General features: G+C 35.9%; 1 protein-coding gene across 5 annotated transcripts in view; it reads left to right on the plus strand.

Moving 5' to 3' along the window:
- The window catches only part of INTS6 (integrator complex subunit 6), a 111,990-nt gene that overhangs the window by 64,667 nt on the left and 29,812 nt on the right, over window positions 1-17,511 (plus strand). For 4 of the 5 annotated variants that reach the window (XR_008630669.1, XR_008630671.1, XR_008630675.1 and 1 more), the window contains 11 exons: window positions 300-452; window positions 595-727; window positions 2,591-2,685; window positions 3,991-4,101; window positions 4,713-4,928; window positions 7,812-7,938; window positions 9,346-9,488; window positions 9,657-9,888; window positions 11,506-11,874; window positions 12,869-12,962; window positions 14,938-15,080. Coding sequence is in view for 1 of the 5 variants with exons in the window: in XM_055141778.1 (XP_054997753.1) it covers window positions 300-452; window positions 595-727; window positions 2,591-2,685; window positions 3,991-4,101; window positions 4,713-4,928; window positions 7,812-7,938; window positions 9,346-9,488; window positions 9,657-9,888; window positions 11,506-11,874; window positions 12,869-12,962; window positions 14,938-15,031 (1,767 nt within the window). In the remaining 4 variants the exon portion in view is untranslated. Of the gene's footprint in view, window positions 1-299; window positions 453-594; window positions 728-2,590; window positions 2,686-3,990; window positions 4,102-4,712; window positions 4,929-7,811; window positions 7,939-9,345; window positions 9,489-9,656; window positions 9,889-11,505; window positions 11,875-12,868; window positions 12,963-14,937; window positions 15,274-17,511 lie in introns of those variants that run through there. The other variant, XM_055141778.1, reaches the window with a different exon arrangement.

Below are 17,511 nucleotides of genomic sequence, written 5' to 3' on the forward strand. Positions count from 1 at the left end.
AGGTATTTCTCTGCTTTTGTTGCCATTCCCAGGTTTTCTCCTGGCTCTGCACTCACCGATCTCTCCTGGGGGTACTGAGGATTAAGCCTGGATTGGTTGCATGCAGAGCCAACATCTTCCCTCCTGTACTAGCCTGTCTTTAATTGTTATTTTTTTAAGTATTTTCTCTCAGTTTAATGGAGCTTGCTTTTGGTAAATTACTCACTAGCAAGATTCAGGAGCTGAGTAAATGTTGGTAGTGAAGAGATCAAAATGAGATTGTTATTTTGTGTAAACAGTAACAAGCCTTCCCCCTCTAGCCACCTAGGACTTCTCATCCTGTTGTGAAGTTCTCCTGTACTGACTGTGAGCCCATGGTCATTGACAAGCTGCCTTTTGACAAATACGAATTGGAACCTTCACCGTTGACTCAGTTCATTCTGGAACGGAAGTCTCCTCAAACATGTTGGCAGGTGAGATGAGAAATCATCGCTATTTAAAAATTTATGTTAAATTTTTCTTGAAAAAATTTAAGTTGAATAATAGACTCATACAATATTCTGTAAAGATGATATATATGTGTATTATGAAGTTTTAACCATTCATTTTTAACAGGTATATGTGAGCAATAGTGCAAAATATAGCGAACTTGGTCATCCATTTGGTTACTTGAAAGCTAGTACAGCATTGAATTGTGTCAACTTATTTGTGATGCCTTATAATTACCCAGTCCTCCTTCCTCTTTTAGGTAAGTCAGTAATTTAACATTGAGTCAATTGTGCCATGTCCTCTGGCTTAGCATTTATAGAGTTATTTTCTAAAAATAAACTTTGGAGAACATCTCTTGTAAAAATTAAAGTATTTTAATTTGAACTTTATCTAGGTTTGATAGGAAATTATTTACATCTGTTAGAGTCTATGTCAAAACATGTGATTCTACAGAAAATATTAACATATATTACATACATACATAAAAATATATAATTTACTTGATTTCTATGTTCAGGTATCACTGCTGGTGGTGCTCTAGGGAACTCATGTAGTACTGGGAATAGAATCCATGTCAGCCACATGCAAGGCAGCACCTCACCTCTTGTCATACTACCTTATTGGGCCCTTAGTACTGTAATTGTTATGCGTGTGATGCCTGGGATTTAACCTTGTGCTTCACATAAGCAAGCTACATCTCAGCCCCTGTTTAAAATTTTTTAATTATTTATACTATTTTTCCTGAAAGTTGGATTTGCTAATACAGAATTGGTAGTTCAGGCGTTATATTAAATAGGCATTTTGTGGAAGTTTGTTTTGTTTGTGTTTGGGTCATACACAGTGGGTCAGGATTTACTCCTGACTCTGTGCTCAGGGGTTCCTCCAGGCTGTGCTCAGGGGACCATATGTGGTGCCAGGGATTGAACCTGGGTTGGCCACTTGCAGGGCAGGTGCCTTAATTCTTGTACTGTGTCTTTGGTCCCAGAAGCTTTTTATTTTCATATATAAAACCTTTTATCTGTACTTTACTTTTTATTTGGTAGGATTTTTAACAAAATAAATGATTTGTTTTAAAACATGTAGCACAAACCTAAAAGTTAGTTTAAGGAGTCGTCTGACTATTGGTTTTGATTTTCCATTTGTTATTTTAGTGCTGGAGCCATAGCACTGCAGATAGAGCATTTGCCTTGCACTCGGCTGAACCAGGTTCGATTCCTCCGGCCCTCTCAGAGAGCCCGTCAAGCTACCAAGAGTATCTTGCCCCTAAGGCAGAGCCAGGCAAGCTTCTTGTGGTGTATTCGATATGCCAAAAACAATTACAAGTCTCATAATGGAGACGTTACTGGTACCCGCTCCAGCAAATTGATGAACAACGGGATAACAGTGATACAGTGATTTTAGTGTTTGGGTCACACCCAGCAATGCTCAGGGGTCACTCCTGGCTCTGCACACAAGAATTACTCCTGGCAGTGCTCAGGAACATATGGAATGCTGGGGATCGAACCTGGGTTGGGCGTGTGCAAGGCAAGCGCCTTACCTACTGTATTATTGCGCCAGCCCCTGGCTGTTGCTTTGTTGATTAATACTGTTGGAGAAGAATTCTTTCCTTTGTGAATTAGATTTACATTTATAGAGGAATTATTAACAGGTTATTTTATAGAAAGCATTGTATGTTGTTTAATTTCTCAAATCTGCTTAGTAATTTTATAATTTTATTTTGCTTACATTATAATGACCAACTTTAAATAAAATAGCATTAATGTTAAATGACAGAACCAAAAATTCTACCCACTTGATCTGGTTAAAAATTTATATTTTAGGGGCTGGAGTGATATAGCACAGTGGGTAGGGCGTTTGCCTTGCACGCAGCTGAAACTGGGTTCGATTCCCAGCATCCCATATGGTCCCCTGAGCACCACCAGGAGTAATTCCTGAGTGCAGAGCCTGGAGTAACCCCTGAGCATCGCCAGGTGTGACCCAAAAAGCAAAAAAAAAAACCCTTATATTTCATATTTTATGTCACTCTCTTAACAAATAAGAAAGCACTTTAAAAATCAAACATTTTTTACTTGAGTTTTTGTGAAAATAAGTGATAATAATTTGTTCACACGTGCATTTGTAGATGACTTGTTTAAAGTACATAAAGCAAAACCAACATTGAAATGGAGACAGTCATTTGAAAGTTATTTGAAGACAATGCCTCCCTACTATCTTGGGGTATGTATAATTGTTAAAAATAGAGCTTCCTTAAAATATTTGCATTTATAGTTCAATAAAAATGTATGTATTGCTGGTGTATTTTAAATGTAATGAAAACTGAATGTCTGAGTGACCATTTTAGATAATGTGGGGAAATACTTTGGTGATTTCTGTAGTCTTGGGAATTTCCTATTTTTATAGTTGAAAGAGATTGAATTGTGTATCTAGCACAGTGTGCCAGCCATGTAAGAGAATGAAAGGATAAAACACTTGGAATGTGAATTATTGTATATGTTTACTCATTCATGTTTCATAGCCACCCAGAGAATTTTACAAAAGCTACACAGGTACTAAATATCAGAAATGGAATTTTATTCAGTTTGACACAAATATTTAGATAGCTTCTAATATCCGTCAATAATTTTCTTCCCCTTTCTGACTCCATCCCATTCCTGTATTCTAGAAATTATTGCTAAGCATGTTTTCATTGCAAAGTAATTTTTTAGTTGGTTTTTCCTAATAATTGGAAATAGATCTGTAGTAAATATTAGACTGCCCTATTCTTAGATTTTTTTTTTTTTTTTGCTTTTTGGGTCACACCCGGCGATGCACAGGGGTCACTCCTGGCTCATGCACTCAGGAATCACCCCTGGCGGTGCTCAGGGGACCATATGGGATGCTGGGATTCGAACCCGGGTCGGCCTCGTGCAATGCAAACACCTAGTACCCACTGTGCTATCACTCCAGCCCCCATATTCTTAGATTTCTTTTTGGGTTTTTGTTGTCTCAGCTAAGCTAATAATAATAGTAATGATTAAACTAAGCGAATGCTTGTTGCATTCTAGGTACTTTTATAAGTGCTTTATAAGTATTAATCATTAAATCACATGTCAACTCTGTGAAATATAGGCTCTGTCATACTATTACTGCTTTGCAAATGATAAACTAAGGTACAGAGAGGTTATATAACTTGGCCCAGAGAAAGAAACTTGTGAGTAGTTGAGCCACAATCCATCCAATCACCAAGGTAGAAATCTTCTATTTGCTTTTTCACTTACTATCCAGGTACTATCAGATCTACCTCTTCTCCTGCCCATTTCTTCCAAACTTCGTATTTCCTATGATACTAAGAAGCCAGTTCACCCTGCTTTATTCTGGGTGCTGTTGTTAAAACCTCTGATCCTTTCGATTTTAAATCTTCCCTTGTGCTTACATATATTTTACTAAAATAACAAATTATGTTACTCTATTAAAAGTAAGGAAAATTTGGTAGCGGGAAAATTAAAAGTTTAGTATTAAGTGTTATTTTTTGCCCCCCTACAGCCTTTGAAGAAAGCTGTCAGAATGATGGGAGCACCTAACCTAATAGCAGACAGTATGGAATATGGACTTAGTTACAGTGTCATTTCATACCTCAAAAAACTTAGTCAACAGGTAATGTTGAAAAGAAAAGTGGGACCTTTAGTATTTGGAATGGGTTTGGCTAAAATGGTTAGTGGGAAAGATCTAGTGTTTTGACTGGCTAAAGTGGTCAGGTCTAGTGTTTTATGATACTAATTCTATTATATTAACATTTCTATTAGCACTTAAAAACCATGTGTCATAGAGTAATAATTCTACATAAAGGTTATGATAAATTTTTAAATGTTAATCTTAATTTTGAGTTTATTTAAAATGGTTTCATGTGTTCCTAGTCTTAAGTGTGACTATTCTTTGCATTTTCTTTTGAGAAGTCTATTAGAAATTTGTTTTTCTTTAACTCTCAGTTGCCTTTGCTTTATGTTTTACTTAATTTTGTCTCCCAAATTGGGATTTCTCTTGAACACATATTTGTATAAACAGAGTTGTCATTCAGGGCATAAGTCATAATGTCACTTGGGACATTAATATTAATGATAGGCAAACAATATACAGTTTGTTTACCAAATTCTTGACATAAATTATGCTACTTGTTTTAACTTTATATACTTTAAAAGATAAATATTTAATAGTAGTACTTAATATTTCCATGGTTTTAAGGTCATGCTTGTTTATTTTTACTCTAGGCCAAAATAGAATCTGATCGAGTCATTGGATCTGTAGGCAAAAAAGTAGTACAGGAAACTGGAATTAAAGTTCGAAGCCGATCACATGGTTTATCAATGGCATATAGGAAAGATTTTCAACAGCTGCTTCAGGGAATTTCAGAGGATGTTCCTCATAGACTGCTGGACCTAAACATGAAAGAGTATACTGGGTTCCAAGTTGCTTTGCTAAATAAGGTAATAGTTGAATGAAGTTAGTAGTGCTCTAATTATATACTTTCATTTTCTTTTTCAGATTTGAGTGTAGTTTATATCTCTGCAGAATAATGATCATTAGTCTTACTGAAGTTAAGAATTAATATAGATATGTTTATTATGAATAATGAAAAGGATGGACTGATGAAAAGTCAACTAATGTTTATTTTATAGATGAATGCAGGACTTAGAGATAACCTACTAGTTATATAAACAATAGTAGATTTTGCCGAACTTTGATACTTACAACATAATCCTGAAATGCTTATATATATATATATACATATATATATATATATATACAAATATATATATATATATATTCATTTTTTGAAAGATCTTCATCCCAACCAGAGAGATTATATAGGGGTTAAGACACGTGCCCTGCACACAGCTGACCCTGGTTCAGAAACCCAGCATATGGGAGGGTGGGTTTTTTTAGTGTGGCCCAGCCTCCCGCCCCCCTATTTTTTGCAGAAACAAAGAAGTTATTACAATTTATATCCTAAAACACAAACACACATGCACACATGCACCCATGTGTGTGCATGTGCGCGTGAGTGCCATTATCTAATTTATTTGTTATGTTTTTGTTCGGGGGCCACACTCTGCAGTGCTCAGGGCTTATTCTTGAATCTGCTCAGAGATGTCTCCTTTACTTTTTTTTAATTTAATTTTTATAAAGTAGTTAACAATATTTGATCGCATTTATATATGAACACAAATCCCACCACCATTACACCTTCCCACTACCATATTTTGGATGTTTCCATCCTGAACCCCAACAACCCCTGCCCCAAAGTAGAACCGAAATAATTTAGTTTTTATTAATTGTTATGAATAAACCACTGAAAATGCTGTAGAAAAGTTTCCATAAAGGAAAGTGTGAAGATTGTAGGGGCCATTAAGCCCATCTATAAGAGATCACTAACATGTTGTTAAAAGTTGAGCCTCTGTGCTCATATGTGTGTGTGTGTGTGTGTGTGTGTGTGTGTGTGTGTGTGTGTGTGTGTGTGTGTGTGGTGTGTGTGTATGTACATATGTATGTATGTAAAAATATATTTCCCTCTAAGATTGGTTGCCTTCTACTTTAAGCCCCATCAAGTGTGGTGTGCTACTCTTGGCATATGAGTGGTGTGAGGTATGAGATGTTCAGGAATACGTGCACTCGTGCGTGAGGCTCTGCCCGAGTGTGGTGAGTGACTGTGAGCATGGCAGCAGTTGAGTTCGGGAGTTTTTCGGTTTCTGGAGCTGGGTCCCTTGGGGCAGGGAGGGGCCTCACGTACTTGCTTCAGGGTACTCCAAATGAAACAGCCTGGCTCGGGGTCCAGTGGCATTGCTATGGTGAGTTGTTTTATGCTCTTTTCCGAGAGAATTGTAATGAGTCTCCGGATGATGGCCGTAGATGAGATTATCTGGCACTAGACAAAGGTGGCTTGTGGGTGTGGCTGCTAGGTTGCCAGAAACAGGGAGATGGGGGACAGGGGGGTCACTCATTCCCGATTCCAGTAAACCTGGAGACTTGTCACAAGTCCTGCATACCTGGGTTTTCTGCGAATTCACTCATGGGTGAGGCTCGGCCGAGCTTGTAGAGAGCAGCTGTAAGCATGGTGGCAGTTGAATTCTCCTTCGTTCTTGCTGGGGCTCAGGTACTACATGCCAGGCCTAGAACTCAGGTGGGCTACATGCAAAAGCAAGCAACTTTGAGTCTGTACTCTCTTCAGCTTCTAATTTTAGTTTTTCAATTGGCAGTGGTTTTTACTTTTTATTGAGATAACATTCCTTTATAATAGCATAAAGTGTTTGTGTCTTAGAGGCGTTTTGTCACTGTACCATCCCCACCACCTGAGGGCCAATGTCCATCTACTACAATTCAATGGATTGTTTTTGCCTACTTATCTAACCCTTAGTAAGTTCAGTTCTGTCAGAATTTAAGGGTTTTTCCCCCCGCTGTACATTGTATTTTCCTGTTATTTTTTTCTAAATAGCATATGAGTTAGATCATCTGGTATTTTGTCTTTCTCCTTCTGACTTATTTCTAACCATCCTCCTCCCCGCCTTTTTTATTTCACTTAGCATAATCTCCTCTAGTTCCATTATGTTGCAGCAAAAAGCAAGATTTCATTTTCTCTATGAATGGCTGAGTAATAGTCCATTTTACACTAATTTTAAAACTTTACTGCAAAGGCTATGGTGGTAGGCATATTGTAAATTTGGAATATAGAAAGGCTGATTAAACAAACCAGTTATATATGGAGGTAGAAATACAGGTGGGCACAAGGAAGTTTTTAGATGATGAAAGTGTTGTAAAACAATTAAGTGGTGATTTTATGACTGTATTTTTACTGAAAATCAAATGAATAAAAAAGAAAAAGTTAAGTTTGGGGCTAGAGCGATAGTCCAGTGGGTAGGGCATTTGCCTTGCACACAGCCGACCTGGGTTCAACTTCCAGCATCCCATATGGTCCCCTAAGCACAGACAGAAGTAATTTCTGAATGCAAAGCCAGGAGTAAACCCTGTGCATTATCGGGTGTGACCCAAAAAAAGAAAAAAAAGGGTAAGTTTATGGTTTGTAAGTTATGGAAGCTGCTTTTTAAAAATCCTGTAAAAAGTCTTTAAAATTTGGAAATGTGTTTAAAATACTTAACTTTCTTCATCAAAATATATATCCAAATATTGAGATTTAGAATTTGAAATTTAGATGGACTTCTTTTTGGTTCCCAAAACAGTACAATAAAAATTATCTAGTAAGCCTACTAGTTAACTTACATTTTGTATTCTTAAAGCTATGCTTCAAGCTAGAGATGTTAGTCTCTTGACTCTATGTTTGAGAATAGAATCTGTCTTTGAATGCTTTTCAATAGGATTTGAAGCCACAGACATTTAGAAATGCATATGATATACCAAGACGGAATCTTTTGGATCACTTAACAAGAATGAGATCTAATCTTTTGAAGAGCACTCGCAAATTTCTTAAAGGACAAGATGAAGGTTAGATCATGATTTTACCGTTGGTTTAATGTGATAATGTAAAGTTTATAGCTTTATTAATCATATAAAGTAAAATTAAACTAGAGTTAAAAAATCAACTCTGATTTTTCTCCGTGTCTATATTTCTATTATCTTGCCCCAAATTCTATACCTAAGAGGTAACAACTTTTCATAATCACTCAGTGTATTTTTTTTTTTTTTTTTTTTGCTTTTTGGGTCACACCCGGCGATGCACAGGGCACAGGGGTTACTCCTGGCTTTACACTCAGGAATTACTCCCGGCGATGCTCAGTGGACTATATGGGATGCTGGTAATCAAACCTGGGTTGGCCGCGTGCAAGGCAAACGCCCTACCCGCTGTGCTATTGCTCCAGCCCCCAGTGTTTTTTTTTTTTTTTTTGTATGATATATTAACATCTGGTGATTTAACTCTGGATAACCCAAACATTATATTTTAATATTTGTTTTAACTGTATCTTTGGCAAAAATTAATTTAAATAAGAATTTTAACACCTTTTGTCATCTAAGCAACTATGGTTTTATATAAAGAAGATTTTCTGTGGTTTCTCTTACATAAATCCTACTATGATTAAATTCATTTCTTTTGACTAGATACATTTCTTTTGACAAAGATACATTTCTTTTTGATTCATTTACACATATTTATTCTGTACAATAAAATTAACTCAGTATTTTTGTTTAGAAAGTAAACAGGGTCTTTTTGTTTGTGTGTATGATTTTTTTGTTTTGTTTTTTTCTTTTTGGGTCCACCTGGTGATGCTCAGGGGTTTACTCCTGGCTCTGCACTCAAGAATTATCTCTGGCAGTGATCAGGGTACCATATGGGATGCCAGGGATCGAACCTGGGTTGGCTGCATGCCAGGCAAACCCACTGTAATATAACTCCAGCCCCCAGATTGTATTTTTTTGAGGTTTTTGTGTCACTCCTGGTGGTTCTTGGGATTAACCAAGGCACCTGCATGCAAATCTGGCCCCTCAGATTTTTTAATTTAAAACATATTAAAGATTTTGTGTTGGAATATTTGTAATGACAACTAATATGGATTATGTGGTAAGAAAAAGTTCTCTTACAGAGCCTAGAATCATACCACATAGCATTTATATGTAAGAAGATATTGTTTATTTTTGTTAATTCATCAATTAATCACCATGAGATACACAGTTACATGTTCATGATTGGGTTTCAGTCATACAATGTTCCAATACCTGTCCCTTCATTAGTGTACATTTCCCACCACTACTGTCCTCAGTTGCTCCCACCCCATCCCATCTCCACCCCCGCCTGCCTCTGTGACAGGCACTTTTAAGAAGACAGTATTTAATGAGTAGATGGAGTATCATTTAAGTAAGGTTAACACTTTTTGTTGCTCTTTTGTGTTTGAAAAGATCAAGTGCACAGTGTTCCTATCGCACAAATGGGAAATTACCAGGAATACCTCAAGCAAGTACCTTCTCCACTGAGAGAACTTGACCCTGACCAGCCTCGAAGGTTGCATACGTTTGGTAATCCCTTTAAGCTAGATAAGAAGGTAAACTTGAAATGTTCCATTATTTGATTTGCCCTAGAAGCTATGAATTTAATAATTCTTAAAGAGTTATAAAGTATCTAATAAATGTCAACGTAGTATAATATAGTTGTTTTGAAATTGTGCTATTTAAAAACTATGTAAATAAAGAAAAATTCCTTTATGTTTTAGGGTATGATGATAGATGAAGCAGATGAATTTGTGGCTGGACCTCAAAATAAACATAAACGACCTGGAGAACCAAATATGCAAGGAATCCCTAAGAGACGCCGCTGTATGTCTCCACTGCTACGGGGCAGGCAACAGACTCCAGTTGTGAACAACCATATTGGGGGGAAAGGACCCCCTCTACCTACGACGCAAGCACAGCCGGATCTTATTAAACCCCTTTCTCATCAGAAAAGTAGGTTCTTAAAAAAAAGATTGTTTGCTGTTTTTAGGTTTTTACAGAAAGAGATTTTTATAAGAGATTTGTGGAAAAAAATACAAAAGTTTAACATGAAATTGTTTTTGTATGTCTGTTAGTGACTGTTGAACATTTCTATAGGTATTATATACATACAGTGCCTTATAACCTATAGCTAATATGGTAACAAAATGATGGTAACAAAATATCATTTGCAAATCTTAATATTTTAGAATAATAGTTTTTAAAGGGGTATTATCAGCACTTATAGGAAACTGGTTATTCCATTTCAGTTTAACAAATACATTTTAAAATTTTATTTTAGTCACCATGGTTTACTAAGCTATTATTAGTCAGGTCTATTACATGAACTACTCCACCACCACTCCACCAGAGTGTCTGCGTCCCTCCCTCCTTGTCCCAGTTTTCCTGTGGTAAGATTTCCACTGAAGACCAGTTCTTCGTTTCTGTTGCTTGGGGCACCCCTCCCCCCCTGCCATGAGTCTTTATATCCTGCAACTTGTAAGCGATCATCCTGTGTCTGTCCCTCTCCTTCACTGATGTCACTTAGCAAGACACTGTGCAGAGTCACATTCCTGCAGCACCAGACTGCATGATCGCATTGTTTCTTACAGTCAAGTCACACTGAACCCTAGCTCCTTTGTCCACTTACCTGTTCCTGGTCACTTAGGTAGTTCTAGATTTTGGCTCTTGTGAATGGCACTGCAGCGAACATGGGGGTATAAATGTCATTTCTGAACAGTTTTTTTGGCCCCCAAGTTAGTGGTCAACAAGTAGAATTGTTGGGTCATGTGGAAGCTCAATTCCTAGTTTTGAGAAATTTCCATATTGTTTTCCAAAAGGGCTCTCTCTCCTACCAGAAGGGAATAACGGTCCCTTTTCCCTTAGACCACACTGGGTATTTTTATTCTTCATGTTGTCAGTCTCAGTGGTGTGAGATGATAAACAGAACAAGAGAAGTAGGAAGGAGGTTCTGTTGGTCTTTGACTGTTTCAGCAAGAACATTTTGGGTAGAATAAGGACAATTAAAGAGGTGAATTGGGGAGTGAAGGGTGAGCAATTACAGACAATAAGTATAAACACAGTTTAAGATTTAGTAAATAAAGAAGTTATGGGTTTGAAATTGGTGATTTGAGACCAAAGAGATAGAGTAGGGGTTAAAGTGCTTGCCTTGTATCTCACTGACCCATGTCTACACTCAGTGCCACATATGGCACCACCAGGGTCATTCCTAAGCTTATAAGCTGGAATAACCCTGAGTATCATTGGATGTGTGGTCCCTAAAAACAAATAACAACAACAAGAAAAAAATCAACTAAACCTACTAATTCCATAAAATTACCATACAATAAGGCAAAGACCTGAATGTTACTGAAATTGGGTGATAGTTCCCCCTACCCAAGAAAAAATTGTTTTTCTTGTAAATATTGTTAGTATTTTCTGTTAAAATTCACATACGTTTGCTGAAACTTAAGAACATATTACATTAAATCTTAATTCACACAATTATTCAGGAGACCAATTGGATTTGTTGTAATATAGCTTTAAATACTGATTTCTTATCATTTTCTCTTTTTTCATTTTTTATTTTAGCTTCAGATGCCACTAATGATTTGACAATAGATGATGTAATTGAAAATCATGTTGCAGACCAACTCTCATCAGATATTTCACAAAATGCTATGGATACTGAGTTTTCAACATCCTCTGCCAGTTTACTGGAACGACCAAACAATCACACAGAGGCTCTTGGTCACGACCATCTAGGAACTAATGACCTCACTGTTGGTGGATTTTTAGAAAATCATGAGGAGGCAAGAGATAAAGAACAGTGTCCTGAAGAGAATGTACCAACATCTTCGCTCAGCAAGGGAAAGAAATTAACACACTGCAGAAGCCATGAAGAGGTCAACACTGAACTAAAAGCACAAATAATGAAAGAGATCCGAAAGCCAGGAAGAAGTATGTATGATTAGAGACAAACTTCAGATTGTATTGTTGTGTGATTTTAAAAATTGTCAAATTAATAGACAACAAATCTAATTTTAAGTCAGTTTTGAACAACATATGAGCTATATAAGATTTTATTTTGGGGCAAACACTAAAGTTCTGTGTGGTAATGGTATATGGGAGGGACTGAGAAGAGCAATGGAAGAACACAGGACTACCATGACATAACCTTTAGTTCCCTTCCATTCATGGTCTTGAATGTTCTAATCAGCAACTTGAATTTTAATGTTGTAGCAAAACCCTAAAGACTGTAAATAGTAAATGTTCTATATATGTAAAGTTTTTGGATGTTGCTGTGTTTAAGTATAGTGTTAAAAGATGTATTTAGGCAAAATCAAATTATAAAAATTATCTTTCATATAAACAGAATTTTGAGAGATAAAATTTCTATATTGGCATTGATTCAGAAGATGCTGACAGTTAAACTATGATTTGCTTTGATGTTATATGACTCATAGGTGGTCCAGAGTCAGTCCTTTCCTTATTAGTAGCTTAGAGTCCTTTTCAAATTTTATGTAAAAACTTGGAACTGAAACAGAACTCTTAACCCTGTTTTCCACTGTCCATTCTTCCCTCACTCCCAATTAGCTGTAGTTTAGGAATAGACTTTTGTAAAGGCCACTTGCTTTTTACTTTTATTGTGCACCCTCCTCCCCCTCACCCCTGATCATTTTTTTAAAGTATTCTGTTTGTTTATTCTTTCATAAATGTAAAGTCTCTAATGAGTGAAATTTTTGCATTATATTTTTGTTTTGGTGCCACACTGCCACTGTTCTCAGGGCTCTCAAACTTGGGCCTCCTACATGCAAATCATGGCTCAACATTTTAAGCTGTTTCTCAGCCCCACTTTTATCTTCCATCTTGATGCTAAAAATTCTACAGTAGAAAACTACTGAGTAAATGCAAAGGAAAGCCACTTAATTTTTCTTGTTTCTCTTCTTTTAAGAATACGAGAGGATCTTCACTTTACTGAAGCATGTGCAAGGCAGTTTACAAACAAGACTAATATTTTTACAAAATGTTATTAAAGAAGCAGCAAGGTAAATATCTATTGCACATTATGAAATGGTGAAATGACTCCTCCATATTAGTAATTTTAACAGTAGTAATTTGCACTTATGTGTTGTATATGACATAACAATACACATAACAAATATATGTATTTTTTCTCTTAAGAGTCGATTGTAAGGTGTTTACTTAAAAAATAACTTCACATAAATTCTCCCTTTTTTTCCTCCAAATAACTAGATGTCTTAATTCTCATTTTATTCTACCTACTAATGACCTTTTGGTAATATTTATATTTGTAGCCTCTAAACCTTCTCTGTGCTTGGACAATGGTTAATATAATTAGTGATTAGAAATAACCTGAAAAGGCAAATTTTGGGTAGGGTTGTTTTTTTTTTTTGAGGTTTTTTTTGTTGTTTGTTAGTGATTTTTGCGAGGACCTTCCAAATAGTACTTAGGAGTTTCTGGGGCCTCTCCTGGTGATTCTCAGCCAACAAATCCACTAGAAAGGTGCTCATGGAGCCTCCAGGGCTGTACCTAGTGGCGCTGGGGACAGTGTGGTATTAGGGATTGAACCCAGGTGGGGTGTCTGATAGGCATGTGTTCTAACATCTGTACTATGTCCAGACTGTGGTAGGCAATATTTGAATATAGTTTATTTGTATAATTCATGAAAAAACTTGTAATTGAGGAAACCAGAGTTGACCAAATGGGTTTTATTTTGATTGCCACAGCAGCTCAAGATTATGTATTGGATTTGGATAAAGATTATAAATGATAGCTATGAAATGCTATTCACTGGAAAGCATAGTTAATTTGAGTCCAGTTGAGTACAAGAAAAAAGCCCTTTTAATTGTTTAAGACTTTTAGAAGTTTAGTATTGGGTAAAAAAAAAAAAATGGGTTTATTTAATCTGAATTTCCACATATAAACTTGCTCCCTTTTTATACACCTCCAGTATGCTACTCTGAAGTTTATTCTTAGAGCAATTAATTCTTTTTAGTTAGTCAAATCATAGTTATTTTTTTAAAAAAACACAACTTTCTGTACTATTTTGAGGATTTTAATCTGTTTTGTTATGATTCTGTTAATTCAAGTTTTATGGATCTAGCTGTATTCCTGGTTCCTCTGCTGCATTTTTTTAGAGAAATGGACTGTGCTTATTAGAGTATAACTATAGAGGTAGTATTTTGGGAGATTCTTAAATGTATCAACAGCATAACTACTTATCTAGACTAGTATAATCTTAGTCTATTACTGAAAAAAATTTTAAACTGCCACTTGGCTTTTAATGGTGACATCATAAGCACAGATGTTTAATTATCTTTGCTTTGCTAGTTTTCAAATTGTAATTGTAGAACTCAGAGGCTTGTAAATGCTGTCTTGCCGCTCATACTGCTGTTTTTCTGTTTGGGAGAGTTGAGAGCTAATAATTCATTCCTTTCGATATTGAACTTTCCAAGAGCAAAAGAATCTATTGATGTCACTGCCTTAGGAGCCCAGCTTTGCTGTAATACATGTAATTTTTGTGTAAAGTTTAAAAGGTTTGTTTCTGCTTTTTGGAATGAATGACCTCTTTCCCAGTGAACCTGATACAGGTACCCTGTATAGTATTTCTTATTTATTTCTAGTTTTTGGGGGGAGGCCAAACCCAGTGGTGCTCAGGGCTTACTCCTGGCATTGCACTCAGGGATCACTCTAGTAGTTGTGGGGCGCTGTATGCAGTGCTGAGCTCACACCTGATCGGCCACATGCAAGGCAAGCAAGCCCCTTAGCCCCTGTAGTATCTCTGACACATGTATTACTTATTTTATGAGCAAGCTGTAATAATACTGTACTGATAATTTGTTCATCTTCAGTAGATTTCATATATCACAAATGACTGGCTTTTAAAAAAAAATTCACATTGAAAAACTGTCCTAAAGCAGTTTCTCTTCAAAAAGCAAAAGCATTGTACTGTTGTATAATTATCCATTTAAAAAAATATTACTTTTTTTTTTTTTACAGATTTAAAAAACGAATGCTAATAGAACAGCTGGAGAACTTCTTGGATGAAATTCATCGAAGAGCCAATCAGATCAACCATATTAATAGCAATTAAAAGAGAACAGAATGTGGCCACTTATTTCACTATCTTCTCCAAATACAAAGTAAATACAAGACTGTTGTGATCTTGCATTCATTTTTTGACATGCATTGTTGGCTATTTGAAATACTAAGAACAAGTCTTCAGATCCTTTTCCATCATTTTACAGTGACCTTTTCTTCATTTTGGTTTATTTTTGTAATGTGAAAAGTATCACTCTAAAAACATTTTTATTTAACTAAAAATATTCCTCCAAATCTCTTGCTTGTCATTGACTCTTGCGTGTCAATTTCCCTCAGGTTCTATTTTCTTAAACCAACCTTTAAAGTTGTCACCTCTGTTAAGGTTGAACTTTGCCAAAAAATAAAAAAAATAAGTTACTTTGTAATTTTTGGGGAAAAAAAGCACATACATTAAAACTAGGCAATGTTTTGTATATACAGTTATTTTGGATATATTATTGTAAGTTGTACAAATGTATTTTGAAGAATATTTAAGAAAAGCACTTTTGTTATTCCATCAATAAATGCTCTATTTTACTCTCGTGTGATTTAGGAAATAATCACATTTAAAGTAATCACTTAAAATCACCTTAAGATAATGGAATTTTAAAGGCCTTGCTTTTTAAAGCATTGGAAAATACACCACTTGACATTCATAATTGTTAAACCTATCTGTAATTACATGTTACTTAAGCTGCATTGTTTTTTTTGTTTCGTTTTGTTTTGTTTCGTTTTGCTATATGTTCTTAGTTTTTATTGGCTCTACCAACATACTTCCAATACTTTCATTCTGCCTAGATAAAATGGAAATGATGGTATCTTCGGCAGACCAACACCTTTAAAACTGTTTTCAAAAGTAGATAACCTTTGGAAATTCCTGGTTTCCTTTCCTTTAACTCCTTTTCCTTTCTCACTAGGATGGTGGCTGACACTCAGTGGCAGCTGTTGCCTAGGGAGTAGTAGTTTGGGGCACACCACATACTATGAATGGCCTGGCCTCTAGGAACTTGATGCCCTGCTTCCGAAAGATCTGCAGAAAATTGGAGGTTCAAAGGGAATCTTTTTGTTTTGTTCTGATAGTCTCACACTTAAAAATCTTCATTTTGTTTAGGAACTAAATAGAAAGGAAATGCATTTAAGATAACTTTGCTCATTTTGCTGTTCATTCCAAGTCGCCCAAGATAAAAATAATAGGACAGACACCCTTTATTCTGTATCCACAGTCCTGAATGGCCTTGTCTATCCTTATCGGGGGTGTGACAATAAGACCTGACTCACTCTTTATAGATCACTGCCGTGCCTTGTAGTATTTTGGGGTTAACCATTAGAAGAGAAAGTTGAAATACATTTAGATTAAGATACAGCAAAGTAAGTTTATAAAATTATAATAAAATTGAATTTTTTTAGTTTGTGTCATAATATTTAAAAGTTATACCCTTTTTATGCTTTGGATGAACGTTTTTAAGATCTCCAGGGTATAGCAGAATGATTACTTTCTATGAAGAAATGCTTAGATGAATGCTGAGAATACGCTTGAAATGTGTTCATTAGTCTTAGGGGATTTGAAACTTCTTCCAACACTAAAGACAAAGCCTGTCAAGACTAAAAAAGTATTTAAGGCAATGTTGTATAATATTTTCTTATGCAGTTCTTTAAATCTTTTTTTACCTCTACAAAATCTTTAAGTAAAGCCAGGATAGATTTAACAGATGGACTTGGTAAGGTCATGTTGTAAGTCATATTGCTAAAATCAATAAGAGCTGTAAAATCTAGAATTGTCCCATCTTAAATTATAAATGTTAAGATTCTGAGTTTAATAGAAAGTAAATCATTCAGTGATTCAAGTTCATACTTTCTTTAAAAAGTTATAAAAGGGATTTCATCTATTCTAATATTTAGTTTTCATTATTAAAATTCTTAAATTCCATTTCTCAGTTGCTGGGAGGTAATAATCATTTAGACTTTTGACATTTATTTTTGAGATGTACCTTAGGAGCAATAGCACAGTGGGTAGGACGTTTGCCTTGCCTGTGGCAGACCAGGTTTGATTCCTCCGGCCCTCTCAGAGAGCCCGGCAAGCTACCAAGAGTATCCCGCCCTCACGGCAGAGCCTGGCAAATTACCCGTGGCATATTCGATATGCCAAAAACAGTAACAACAAGTCTCACAATGGAGACTTGTTGCATGATGCCCGCTCATGCAAATCGATGAACAATGGGACGGTAGTGCTACAGTGCAGTGCTACCTTAGAGGGTTTCAAGAAATAGTGTTTTCATTCTCTTTTTGTCTAAATCTCTGCTATGATGCTCTATATAGTCTCATCCCCAAATCTAGACAGAAGACTTGAAAACCATTGAAAGTTTAACAACCCATCACTTGCAGAAAAACATAGGCCATATTAGTTAAATTAGTATAGTACTTGGGCTGGAGCGATAGCACAGCGATTGGGCTTTCGCCTTTCACAAGGCCAACCTGAGTTCGATTCCTCCGCTC

This window comes from Sorex araneus, chromosome 1 (genome assembly GCF_027595985.1).
Source record: "Sorex araneus isolate mSorAra2 chromosome 1, mSorAra2.pri, whole genome shotgun sequence".
Taxonomy (NCBI): domain Eukaryota; kingdom Metazoa; phylum Chordata; class Mammalia; order Eulipotyphla; family Soricidae; genus Sorex; species Sorex araneus.